Raw genomic sequence first — 12,529 nt, forward strand, 5'->3', positions numbered from 1 at the left:
AGGCTTCATAATTTTTCTTTTTGAACACCAAGGTTCTAATCATGACAACATTCTTTATTTGCCCATACCTCACAGTTTTAGGATCTTGCCAAAGTCAGGAATGATTCCAATTGTCTTCTCTCTGCTAGGCCCCTGTTAATCAAGTGATTTTTGTTAAAACTAGCAAGACAAAAATTTCAGCACACAAGAAAACAGCACTGCATTCAAAGAGGGTTTTTCTTTGTGCCCTTTTATGTATGCATGTATTTTAATTTTTATTTTAGAGAAGGAGAGAGAGTATGAGCAGGGGAAAGGGGCAGAGGGGGAGGAAGAGAAGGGGAGAGAGAGAGAGAGAGAGAGGGAGGGAGGGAGGAAAAGAGAGAGAGAGAGAGAAAGAGAGAGAGAGAGAGAGAGAGAGAGAGAGAGAGAGAGAGAGAGAGAGAATCTTAAGCAGGCTCTACGCTCAGCACAGAGCCCAATGTGGGGCTAAATTCCACGACCCTGGGATCATGATCTGAGCTGAAATCAACAGATGGTCAACTGACTGAGCCACCCAGGTGCCCCTGTGCCCTTTTAGTTTTTATACAAGGTAATATTAAGTAATAATCAGCTAGCATCCACCCCTTTTCAGGCCACTGTTTTTTCCCCTAGAAGTCCCAGTTGCTTGAAACCCTTGAGTGGACAGAGAGAATTCAGGTATGCCATGGTAAATCGCTGAGGACTGAACTCAGTAACTGCATCTAAAGGACTAAAATAACTTGACCTCCATTAGTAACATTCTTGAACAGAGATGAATGATATAATTAGCATCTAATTACAAACTTCTTTTCCTTATTAGAGCAAAAAGAGGATTTTTTTTCCTCTAAGAGAAATATTAAAAGTAGGATCCATGTATAATTTCTGATGGAGACAGAGAAATATCATTGACATTTGCAGAGCATTAACCACTTCTGTTTCCTTACCTTGTTATGACATGTACACATGATCTTGTGGGGTGGCTGGCCAGAGAGCTGTAGTGCCACACTCCATGAACAACACTGACAGCTCATCCATCCCAACACTTCGTGTGGAAAATGTCCAGGAAGACTCTCGGTCTGCAAGTCAAATTAGCCATGATCTTTGGAAGGTTTGCTATTTACCATTTCCCCTGGAAATATTCAGAATATTCTAGATCTCTTTGTGACATAAAATAATCATTTTTCTAACACCCTCCAGAGCCCCCAAAGTATTAGACTTCTAGGGAAAGAAGCTAACAAGCAAATAATTTGAAGAACACAAAGCCAGCTTGGTATTGATTCCTTCCACAATTGGCCCATATTCTGCAGTGGTGGGCTAGTGTTGAGGCAATGACCAAAAACCACAGTGTCACAGCGAAGGAGGGAAAAGAAGTGTGTTGGGTGGGGGGAATGATTTAATCAGCCTAAGGGTCTTCTTTGAACTAATTCTGCCCTGAGAACAGTTGCTGGATAAACTCCTTATATAAATCTATGCTTTGGATCAAGGAAATGAACCTAGGGATATTAATCTCCCCCATACCATGATTCAATTCATGATATTTCCCTACTTTAAAAACTTCAATAAATATTTATGGAATAAATGAATGCTGAAATATTAGTGGTTACTCAATGCCTATAAAGTTTAAAGAATGGCCTTGGAAGCTTTCCATAAACTGAAGCCAATATATATTTCATTCATTCATTTGTTCAATAAAGGTGTATTGGGTTCCAAGTAAGGGTGGAATTTTCTTAGTGGTGGAGATTCCAATATGAACAGACACACCACGTACTTGGACCTCTTTTCTTGAGGCTACATCCAATCTTCCACCATTTATTATCATTAGGGCTGCCCACCCACCCACACTTTCTTAGACACAACCTAAGCTTCTGCTACTTTGTCAATGTTCTTAATCCTTCCCTTGCAACACCATTGAACTCTAACTTTTCCTCAAAAATTAAATTCAAATGCGCCTTCCTCAAGCTCCCTCCTAACCACACACTCTCCTCCTTCTCCAACATGAAGGAAACTCTGTCCTCTGAACTCACTGGGAACTTGACCTGCAGCTTTCTTTTGGCATTATCTCCTCTATTAATGTTACTTAGACATTTTCTCCACTATCTTTCAGGGAAAGACCTTTTCAACTGTACTTATAGTAGCTGGTTTAGTAATAGTTGGAACTTAGTAAATAGATAAATGTCAAACAAACGAATCAACTACTAAAGTCCTTGTGACTTAAGTTGCAGATACTCTGTTTATACACTTGAGAATACATTTCTCAAATCCCCTTAAAGGTATGATTTCATAAACTCAAAAGCCAAATAGGCCATTTGTTCAAGATTATTCAATGTGACAAAAATGTAAAACTGCCCATAAGAAAATAAAAATATGTTGGGCTGCATATCTCATGAAAGTAGTTGAGGCAGAATCATGCACCTATCTCCAGAGAAATAAAATTTGACGAGTGTTCTTCTAACTGCTGAGTGATACCAGTTCTTTCTCAAATAATTTGAAGATTTGAACAGCATATCTGTACTTTCAAGACTTAAACTGCAGTCAGGCCAACCTCCTAATCCTCTCACTTCTGTTGCACCTGCAGACCAATCCAACCCAGTACCTTCTCCATCTACCTGGGCTGTTAAGCAATACTAGAGAATACCCTGCAATACTATCAGGCACTCTTATATCCTTGATGAGTTTCTTATGTCCTCAAGAGTTTGTTTCCAAAGTATTTCTTCTCAAGCCACCTACCAATCTCTCTGATTTCAGCAATCACAACCGAGCTCTCTTCCCTCATGATAATAAAAACAATATATCAACAGCATTTATTAAGCACTATGCTTAAGCATTTTGCCTTAGAGGCATTATCTCAGTTAATCTTCACAAGGACCACCAATTATTAAAATAGGTGCCATTATCCCTCTTCTACAAATTAGGAAACTGAAGCAGACAGAGGTCAAATAACTTGCCCAAGGTCACAAAGTCACTAAGTGTGAATCTAGGACTTGGATTTATTACTTGGATATGACAAACTCCAGAGCCAACTAGTAAGCCTATACTTTGTTGACTCCTTCTTCTCTTCCTCCCTTGGGACATGGTAAAGGCAGGGAGAGGATTCTTTTTTTTTTTTTTATTTACTTATTTTGAGAGGGAGAAAGAGTGCGAGCAGGGGGAGGGGCACAGAGAGAGGGAGAGAGAAATCCCAAGCAGGCTCCACACTGTCAGCGCAGAGCCTGACATGGGGCTCAAACCCACACCCTGTGAGATCATGACCCAAGCCGAAATCGAGAGTGGACGCTCAACAAACTGAGCCACCCAGGTGCCCCCAGGGAGAAGATTATTAATAAGCCCTGTGGCTCTGGCCTAGCTCATACTGGCCGCTAGAGAATGACCTCCATCTCTTCGGTCCACAGTTCTCCAACCAGTGTCAACTAGTCAGTAGGAGGAGAAGCAATGTGGATATATATTTGTTAACTGCATTGACCTAACCAGCCTTAGTTCAGGTTGCTATAGCAGAATGTAACAGACACCCTAGACTGGGCGGCTTAAACAAACATTCCTCACAGTTTTGGAGCCTGAGAAGTCCAAGATCAAGGAGCCAGCAAGATCCAGTGTCTGGTGAGGGCAGGCCTGCCTGCTTCCTGGTTAAAGGTGGCCATCTTTTCCTGACAAGGCAGAGGGTAGAGAGAAAGCGTCAGCTCTCACATCTCTTATGAGGGCACCAATCCCATTCACAAGGGCTCCAACCCTAGGACCTAATCACTTCCCAAAGGTTCCATCTCCTAATACCATCCCATTAGGGATTAGTTTCAACATATGAGTCTTAGGGGACCCGTTTTTAGTCCTCAGCACAGGCTTATTGTTTTAAAAAGCAATTGATTTTACACAAAAACAAAATTTCTCCTTTTGTTCCTTCCCTTTTGATTTCACCTAGGTTTCAGTAATGTACCATCCTGAGAGTATCCTGACGACCTCTTGTGTGTCATAAGGCCCACTTACTTCCATACCTCAATGGGTATTTCCATCTCTTATTAACCATATCCTTACTACATTGGGAATGGAGTGGTCTCCTAGACGATCACTTCTCAAACTTAAATGAATGTATAAATCACCTGAGGATCTTACTAAAATGTAGATGCTCATTCAGTGGGTTTGTGGTGAAGCCTAAGGAAACTCCCAAGTGACACCATGCTGCTGATCTCCAAACTGCACTTTTGAATAGTGATGCCCTAGATATTTAAGCACATGAACAGTTCTTCCTTGGTGATCCTGTTAGTGCTAGCTGATTTTCCTCCCAAATGTGTAATTACATTTGGTGATCAAAATTATGCTGAGTATGTGGGGCGCCTGGGTGGCGCAGTCGGTTAAGCGTCCGACTTCAGCCAGGTCACGATCTCCCGGTCCGGGAGTTCGAGCCCCGCGTCAGGCTCTGGACTGATGGCTCAGAGCCTGGAGCCTGTTTCCGATCCTGTGTCTCCCTCTCTCTCTGCCCCTCCCCCGTTCATGCTGTCTCTCTCTGTCCCAAAAATAAATAAACATTGAAATAAAAAATTATGCTGAGTATGCACTTGCCTATTATATATGTAACCTACTATAGATCCCAGTGGCTAAACGTCACCAGGTTTTCAAGTGTTTTGAATTTTTTATTCGTTTCATTTTCCTCATTTAAGTCTAATTGTGAAGTAGCAGTAAAACTGTTTAAATTTTGCTTTGATAGGCCTTGGGCAATTTTTCATGACTACATTCCACCACACTGTCTTCTTTATGGACCCAGGGAAAGATGTTCTCTTCCTGTCCAAGAAAATCCATCTGCGTCCTGACTTCCACCTCTTTCCACAAGAAACTCAGTTATCTGTTTTCTCTTGTTCATCAGCCCCCTTTTGTTTTATAGTTCCAAATTTTTCTATAGTAACACTGACAGAAAACTTTCCTAAAAATACACTATTTAAAAAAATAGAGTAATTTAGCAAAAGTTTAATTGCTGGAGTTCGGTGGAGGATACACTGACAGGTGTTCATTGTACCACTCTTCCAACTTTTCTCAATATTTGAAATTTTAAAGTTTAGAGCACAGTTAGACACAGAAACAATGAACAATTTTTCCTATTTGTGAGTTTCTGGCCCAGGACAAACGTATTCCAGGGTAAGACTTCAGACTATAGATCTCCTTCAGTTTCTCATTCACTAACCTATTACAAATCTCCTTCCAAAAAAAATGTATTAGGCCATTAAAAAAAAAAAAAAAGCTTATGTCCAACATGATACATAAGCATATTCTTTCATAGTCTCTTTAGATTATAAAATAAACTATTAAGAATTTTTAAGTTTTCCTAGAATGAACACTAGAAATGTCGCTGACCTACACTCCCTATAGTTTACTTACTCCCTCCTGCCTGTAAAACTTGACTGCCTTGCAAATCTAAATTCTCTATCATATCACCTTAAAATCTATGGCTTCATATCCATATCTCTTTTAAAAAGGGGAAAGGCTCCATTCCCTGCCTGGCCTCTTCCTCCCAACAGGTGACAAGCTGGGCCTTGAACAACTGCATTCCAAGTAGAACACTGAACCACTGGCACTCTTGCCCCTGCACTCCACACTTGGCTCCACCTGGACCACAAGCTGCTCTGAGGACCTGAGGTCAGTTGGCATCTTACATGCTTTCATCTTGCTTTCCCCAACACCGGTGTGGCACTTAACCCAAGGTAGGTGTTTAAGTATTTGTGAAATAGTATTTCTAGTCACTTCCTAGGCAAATGCTGCCCAAAATGAAAATGCTTTATACATCATGCTTTAATTTTATCACACGAATCCTGTTTAAACAAGTCTGAATGGTTCTCAACCTAGGGAAATCTTGCCCTGCAAGGGACACGAGGCATGATCTGGAGGCATTTTTAGCTGTCACAACTGGGGTGGGTGCTACTGGCATCTGTCAGGACAGGATCCCTACAACGAAAAGGTTATCTGACCGAAAATGTCAGTATGCCAAAACTGAAAAATTGTAATAGCTGTAGTTTCTATTTCCTTTAACCTAAGGGATTTAAGAAGCACTAGAAACCAAAGAGTCAAGCAATTAAACCCATAGATAGGGCAGCACTATTGTTTTCCGTTTCTTAATTTAAAGAAAAAGTTCTTGATTTTTCATTATGAAGTTCCCTTTTCTGGAAAACCACCCAAAGAGCAATATTATTTAAATGGCACAACCACAACACTGTAGTGCAACAACGATAGTCAACTAAGATTAAAAACTGGTCTAAGACTTTAGATATAATAAGTTTTATTCATCTGGTGGTACTTGATGCTCACAGGGCACCGTACAACAAATTTTAAAAATACAATATGAAAAAATTGAACAGCCAAAGAGATCAATTCCATTAGAGGGCCCACAGAAAAACCAACAAAAGCCCACAGAAAAACCCACCCACTGTCATCCCTTAAGAACATTTTCTTCCTGCTTAAGTTTGGCTTTAAGAAACACCAAAAGAAAGTGAGAAAGTCTTTGAACGAGTTAAAACTTCACATAGCGTCTTTCACATGAGTGTATCACAAAATGCTTTCCTTATTCAATAAGCATATAAAATTATCCAAACACCTATGAGCCTCTATTTGGTCCCATCCTTTAAGGTCATAGCTGTATTTCCCTCACCTGCCTTCAAATGATTTGCATCAGTAAAAGTCATATAAAGCGGTCTCTTTTGCTCCATTTTGCCACTACAAAGCAGGTATGTTTTCCATAAACAGGAAGGGCCCAAGAAAATTGAAGTTACCCAACTTCTTGAGGTGAAAATACAACTAAATTTTTCCAAGACCAGTTTAAAACCAAATTCTGGCTTCGAAACCATTTTCTGCAATTTTCATGATTAGAAATTACTGAAGGTCATTTGACATAAACTACAAGGAATAGTAAGATGTAAAGTTATAATGGGGGCTACTGTTACAAAAACTTCAAAGAATAAAAAGATGATCTGGAAAATTGTGTTCTAGGACGCTGACATGTTGTCACAATGTTACACAAGGAACAATAAGGAGTTACAACTTCTGCCTGAAGAGTCCTTTACTGCTCAGTATTCATTTTGTAAAAGTCAGCCAATTACAAACTGTCATGTAAGCCTCCAACACAGGAAGCACTAAGTGTTAACAGTTGGAGGCACAAACTCCTTAGTCACAGTGTAACAGTTTTACTTAAAGTAGCAGAGCCATCCCATGCATACTCTGCTATAGAATCTCATTTCCCATTCGAGTTCACCAAAGTACTAAAATAAGGAGGCAAAACTGCTATGGGTAGTCAAAGTACTAAAATGAAGAAATTTTTGGTCGGATTTCTGGGAAAAGCTGAAAATATATTTAAAGTAGTTGCCAAAATATGGTAAGCACTACCTTAATGCTTAGTTCCTCTAAAATTAAATGGTGTTCCAACTTATGCTTAACATCTACAGATCTAAGCAAACCTAGACATTTTAGCTGCTGCAATTGTGTAATAACACAGTACGTAATACGCAACTAGATGTGTCTCCCCTTTTCCATTATACTGCATTTCTTAAGGGCAAGGGGCAGGTCAAAAGCACCTTTGCATCCCCTACACTAAGCACAGTGGCTGGTATACAGTTTAAGTGTTCAACAAGTATTTACTGAATACATTGTTGAGTACTGGCTTATGACATGGGAAAGAGCCCAAAGATTGTCTTATTCTATTAGCAATACTTAAGTAGAAAGCAGTTTCAAAGTAGATACCTTACCCACTTTCTAAACACAGACTCAAGAGTTAGATATGACTTAAATCATTTCTCCTAAACATGTTCATAAAGCATTTTGAGAAATCAAGAGATGAAAGGCGCTATGTAAGTGCAAAATATTATTACTCAATACAGGTTAGCAAAGATGCTATATTCTCTATGGTGATAGAACAGTTGTGCTAGTTTGAGGTGAACAACCCCCAAAGCTACTACTCTTCTTGATGTCATTATCAACAGAACAATGGAATTGGACAAAGATGCCATCACTTTATATAGTTTATATTCTGCTAACTACTTTCTATAAACCAGGTAACAGAAAATAAAATTAAGCCACTTACTCTACACAAACCAATACTTTATCAAAGTTCCGCATTTTACAAGTCATGTTCAAAAAACACACACAAGTTAGCATTTTGTACACAAATGTTTATTTCTCAATTAAACATTCCCTTTAAACACAAGGAATGAATTCTAAATTTTCATAAAGATGAATTAAAAATGAAATCCCTCCAGTATAGTGTGTGTAATCGCTGTGTTCTTGGTCACTACTGGCATTTACTGTTTAACATCAAAAACAAAGACAGGTTATTTAAAAATCATGCTACTGGATTTCTAGCTCTTCCTCTATGACCAGTTCTACACTGATCTGCAATGTTTAAAAGTTTACATCACCAAATCGAAGCAAGTTTAAGAGGTGAAACAGCTGTGCATTAAACACAAAATAAACAATAAAGTTATAAGATATAGTCAAGTTCATAACGAATATAGGTGTTCTTATCATCATTGTAGATTCTTGGGTAATGTGCTATGAGAGCATCCTGTGAACCAATGTAGATGGAGTTGTAAATTTTCCAATACACGTCTCTGACTTTCCGGGCCGGGTGAAACAAACCCTAGAGTAATTAGAAGGTTATATTATTTCAATTTTCAGTAACATATATAACCATAGCACAACTAACCAACAAACCATAAAGACGGGATTCCAAACATTTCTCTTTAAGAGAAAAAAAACTGACAAAGGCACAAAATTGCAACAAACTAAGACAAAATCTAATCTCTTCTCCCCCCACAACTGTTTTCCCATATGGTACAAACCAGCCTACTCATAATTAAGAACAGTGACTTAATTCAACTAAATTTTTTTTTTTCATGGAGTAACCTTTTAAAAATCTTAACCTTACCTGTAAACAATACTGTAACATTCTACATGGTCCAATAGCAACTCTCAGGCCCTCCAGGGCTCCCATAACTGCTTGAATTACATGGGGCGATGTCTCAAACACATTGGGCCATACATAGTTCAACAAATGATTCAGTGAATCTTCACAACCAAATCCATAAACCCCAAGTGACATGTGTTGCACCACTGCACTAGCCGTCTGTCTGTGTACAAGGTCCCTGTAGCAGGTGGAAAAAGAAAAACCCTCTTGTTAAAATGGTCTTAGTTTTACAGGAAACACTTACCTGTCCTAATTAGAAACTAAATTACAAATTCGGTGCAGGGAACAAATGCAAACATCTCATACTTTATGTACCTGATATAAAATGCCTTTAGAATATACAACATTCTGTATCAGATTCAGGATTCCCCTTGAGAATTTTTACTTTAATGACGCAAACTTCACTGTGGCTCAAAAATAAATAATTCCCAATTAACCTTTGAAAGGAATATGAGCAAGAGAGCCCTGTGCAGTGCACTTTCAGTATGCTACTAAAGAGGGGATACATGACTCTTAGATATGAATAACAGTAATCTCATTTTAAACTCTTATCAATTTAATAGACTTGAAAAGTGATTCAACACTGCTATATAAGAGACAGCTAAATTTAAATTAAAACCCTTCCCTTGTAAATTTTAAGTTTCATTCAAAAATGCAATTTGGGGAGAAGGACCAAAAATTTTTTCAAACCAACAGAGTAAGAATTCTATCATCTCCCATGTTAACTGAATTTATGACAAATCATGGAGTTATTTATTCTACAGTGACTCAGCTGGGAAAAACATCAGATAAGTTGGTGATGAGTATAAACAACAAGTTCATACACTTTGCCCTCAAAGGTAACAACACCTTAAAGATAGAAGAAAAAACACTGAACTTGCTAGCATCCTGATTTCTTACTTACTATAACAACACTTAATCAAGTACACTTTATAGTAAAGCAGCACTCCTCATTAATCAATTTCCCAAAGGTATTTGTTTCTTTTCATTTGGAAGTTTTTGACAAGTTACACCTCAACTTAATAGTACACAGAGGGGTGCGTGGGTGGCTCAGTCAGTTTAGTGGCCAACTTCGGATCAGGTCAGGATCTCCCAGTTCATGGGTTCGTGCCCTGTGTTGGGCTCCAGAGCCTGGAGCCTGCTTCAGCAGGCAGCCTCTCCTTGCCCCTCCCCCACTCATGCTTTGTCTCTCAAAAGTAAATAAACATTTAAAAAATTTAAGAAAAAAATAGTACATAGAATATAAATTTTAACTGCAGGTCACATACTTTGATGGCTGCACTCTGATGGTCAGGCACACCTCACTGAGGAATATGGAACAATATGCTTCTGATTTACTGGGCCCCAGGTGGCTAGACTTTTACAGAACCTGATTCTTAGTCTGTCTCTATGTCTTGCATGCATTTATACCTTGTTGGTAACTTGTTGATCCTGTTAAGCCTCCCTTTTGGAACGTCATGAATAAGTAACTTTAATGTGTACACAAAACTAATTGAATTGTTTCTAGTTTGGATACCTTATCTTTCTTGAAAAATAAAGAGCTAAAACAGTCATTTCCCTTACAACTTGGGACTTTTTTGTTTATTTATTTTGAGAAAGAGAAAGGGGAGGGGGAAGTAGAGAGAGAATCCCAAGCATGCTCTGAGCTGTCAGTACAGAGCCCGACATGGGGCTTGAACTCATGAACCCGAGAGATCATGGACTGAGCCAAAGAACAAAAATCAGATGTTCAAGTGACTGAGCTACCCAAGCACCCCTTCCCTTACTACCTGGACCCTGAACCTTTCTTTACATGAATTACTTTGGTGTTTAAAGCTGTATGTCGGTCCAGATAGTTAAAGGTATCAGGAATCTATCAAATAACTCAAGCAGTCCTGTATCAGTGGTCAATGTATGAATAACTGGGGGTCTAAAATGGGAATAATATAACTATGTTCAGTAGTTACAAAGCCTAATAATAATCTTTGCTTCGCATGCACTAATAAAAAGCTAAATAGATCAGGTCTCTTTGCCACACCAATAAGCTCATGCTCATCATTTCCTCCAACTATATTTGACTTTAATTAATTTCTTTCCTTGTCCTTTATTTTAGAGAGAGAGTACACACCTGGGGAAGAGGAGCAAGGGGAGAGAGAATCCCGAGCAGGCACCACGCTAAGCGTGGATTTGCAGTTTGATCATCACATGATCCTGGGATCATGACTTGAGCTGAAATCAAGAGTTGGATGCTCAACCAACTGAACTACCCCTGCACCCCATGACTTCAATTAATTTTTAAAACAAAAGTTTACCAATCACTGCTTTTCAAAATGTATTTAGTCTAAAGATATGAAAGGGGGGCTTAAAAGGGGAGGGAGCACCTAAAAAAGAAAATTTGGGGATCCACTATAGCATACATGTTATTTGGAGAGAATGGTCATGTTCACTTCCATAAAAGTTCAGTCTCATATTCCCCCTTCTTTAACTGCATCACTAACAAATAGGTCACATAATAATTATTTCAGTAAGTTCTAAAATAAAGGAAGAATTATAACTATTTCTTTCTTGCATTTAATTCAGGTCACTTACCTATCCATTAAAGCATCTTCAAGTAACGGTGTTACAGCATAAATGTAGTCCTTTCCCATTTCACCAATATATTCAAACAAGAAGGAAAGTGATTTTAAGACTCCATTTTGGACATTCAGCTCAGGAACTCTGTATTCATTCATTAAGGCAGGTAGTACTGTGAAGGGTGAACACGTTTCGGCAACAATAGCTATTGCTACAGTGGTACAAACTCTGTTCTGCCTTTCTTGAACTTTGAGGTTGTTTAAGAGTGTAGCCAATACATCATGAGGACTGAAAAAAATAAATGTGTCAGCAATCTGTCAGATTGTAAGTCAAATTTTGGAAAGAAAAAAATGTAAAGGAATAAAACTTTATGGTAAATAATTATTGGCAACTTTGTAATTATATGATTAAATACAATAATGTCACTTAGCACTGGTACTTATTTCTACTTAAAAACTTCATCAAATTAAAATATATGTTGAAGAAAAAAATTCAAATGGTTAGTAATTTTCAAATGTAATTTTTGGTCTTTAGTGAACTTCAAAAATATAAAGAAGTTTTAGACTGAACAATTCTAGACTGGTCAAAACATGGCCACCAGAGCTAGGCAGTAGTATCCAAACTGTGGTCTCTCATGCCTCAATACATAATCTACCTTTCTTTTCTTGCCTTCCCGCCCACACACCTTTGTAACATCTATTCACTAAGCATTTATTTCACCACAGACACTGAAGCTAAAAAAGCACAAAAGCTATTCATTGCAAAAGTCTTAACTATACCACCGCTGAAATAAATTATTCTACTACTGCTACCAAAAGACAGGGAGGGGGTAAGGAGACTCTAATTAATCTGGGTTTTATTATGTTGTATTGCTTAAAAATATTTTGTTATTAAACCACATGTATCTCATTTTGTACAATGACTACTTCTTCTAGTTTGGTTCTGATGAGATGAGCAAATAACCACAAATTATCTACTAGTTATAATTTCAGTTGTCTGTGGATTCGCTTTAGAAAAATATTTTAAAAACACAAAGTATTAACATGAGAC

The 12,529-nt window shown here is 38.3% G+C and overlaps 1 protein-coding gene across 2 annotated transcripts in view; it reads right to left on the reverse strand.

Annotated features, from left to right (window-relative positions):
* Positions 1 to 6,233: 6,233 nt before the first annotated feature.
* Positions 6,234 to 12,529, reverse strand: part of SF3B1 (splicing factor 3b subunit 1) — a 59,561-nt gene continuing 53,265 nt past the window's right edge. For both annotated transcript variants that reach the window (XM_043577391.1, XM_043577392.1), the window contains 3 exons: positions 11,495 to 11,767; positions 8,888 to 9,104; positions 6,234 to 8,599 (listed from right to left, as the gene is read on the reverse strand). In XM_043577391.1, the coding sequence (XP_043433326.1) occupies positions 8,441 to 8,599; positions 8,888 to 9,104; positions 11,495 to 11,767 (649 nt within the window). In that variant the 3' untranslated portion in view covers positions 6,234 to 8,440. The remainder of the gene's footprint in view (positions 8,600 to 8,887; positions 9,105 to 11,494; positions 11,768 to 12,529) is intronic.

The sequence above is a fragment of the Prionailurus bengalensis genome, chromosome C1 (assembly GCF_016509475.1).
Source record: "Prionailurus bengalensis isolate Pbe53 chromosome C1, Fcat_Pben_1.1_paternal_pri, whole genome shotgun sequence".
NCBI classification, from domain to species: domain Eukaryota; kingdom Metazoa; phylum Chordata; class Mammalia; order Carnivora; family Felidae; genus Prionailurus; species Prionailurus bengalensis.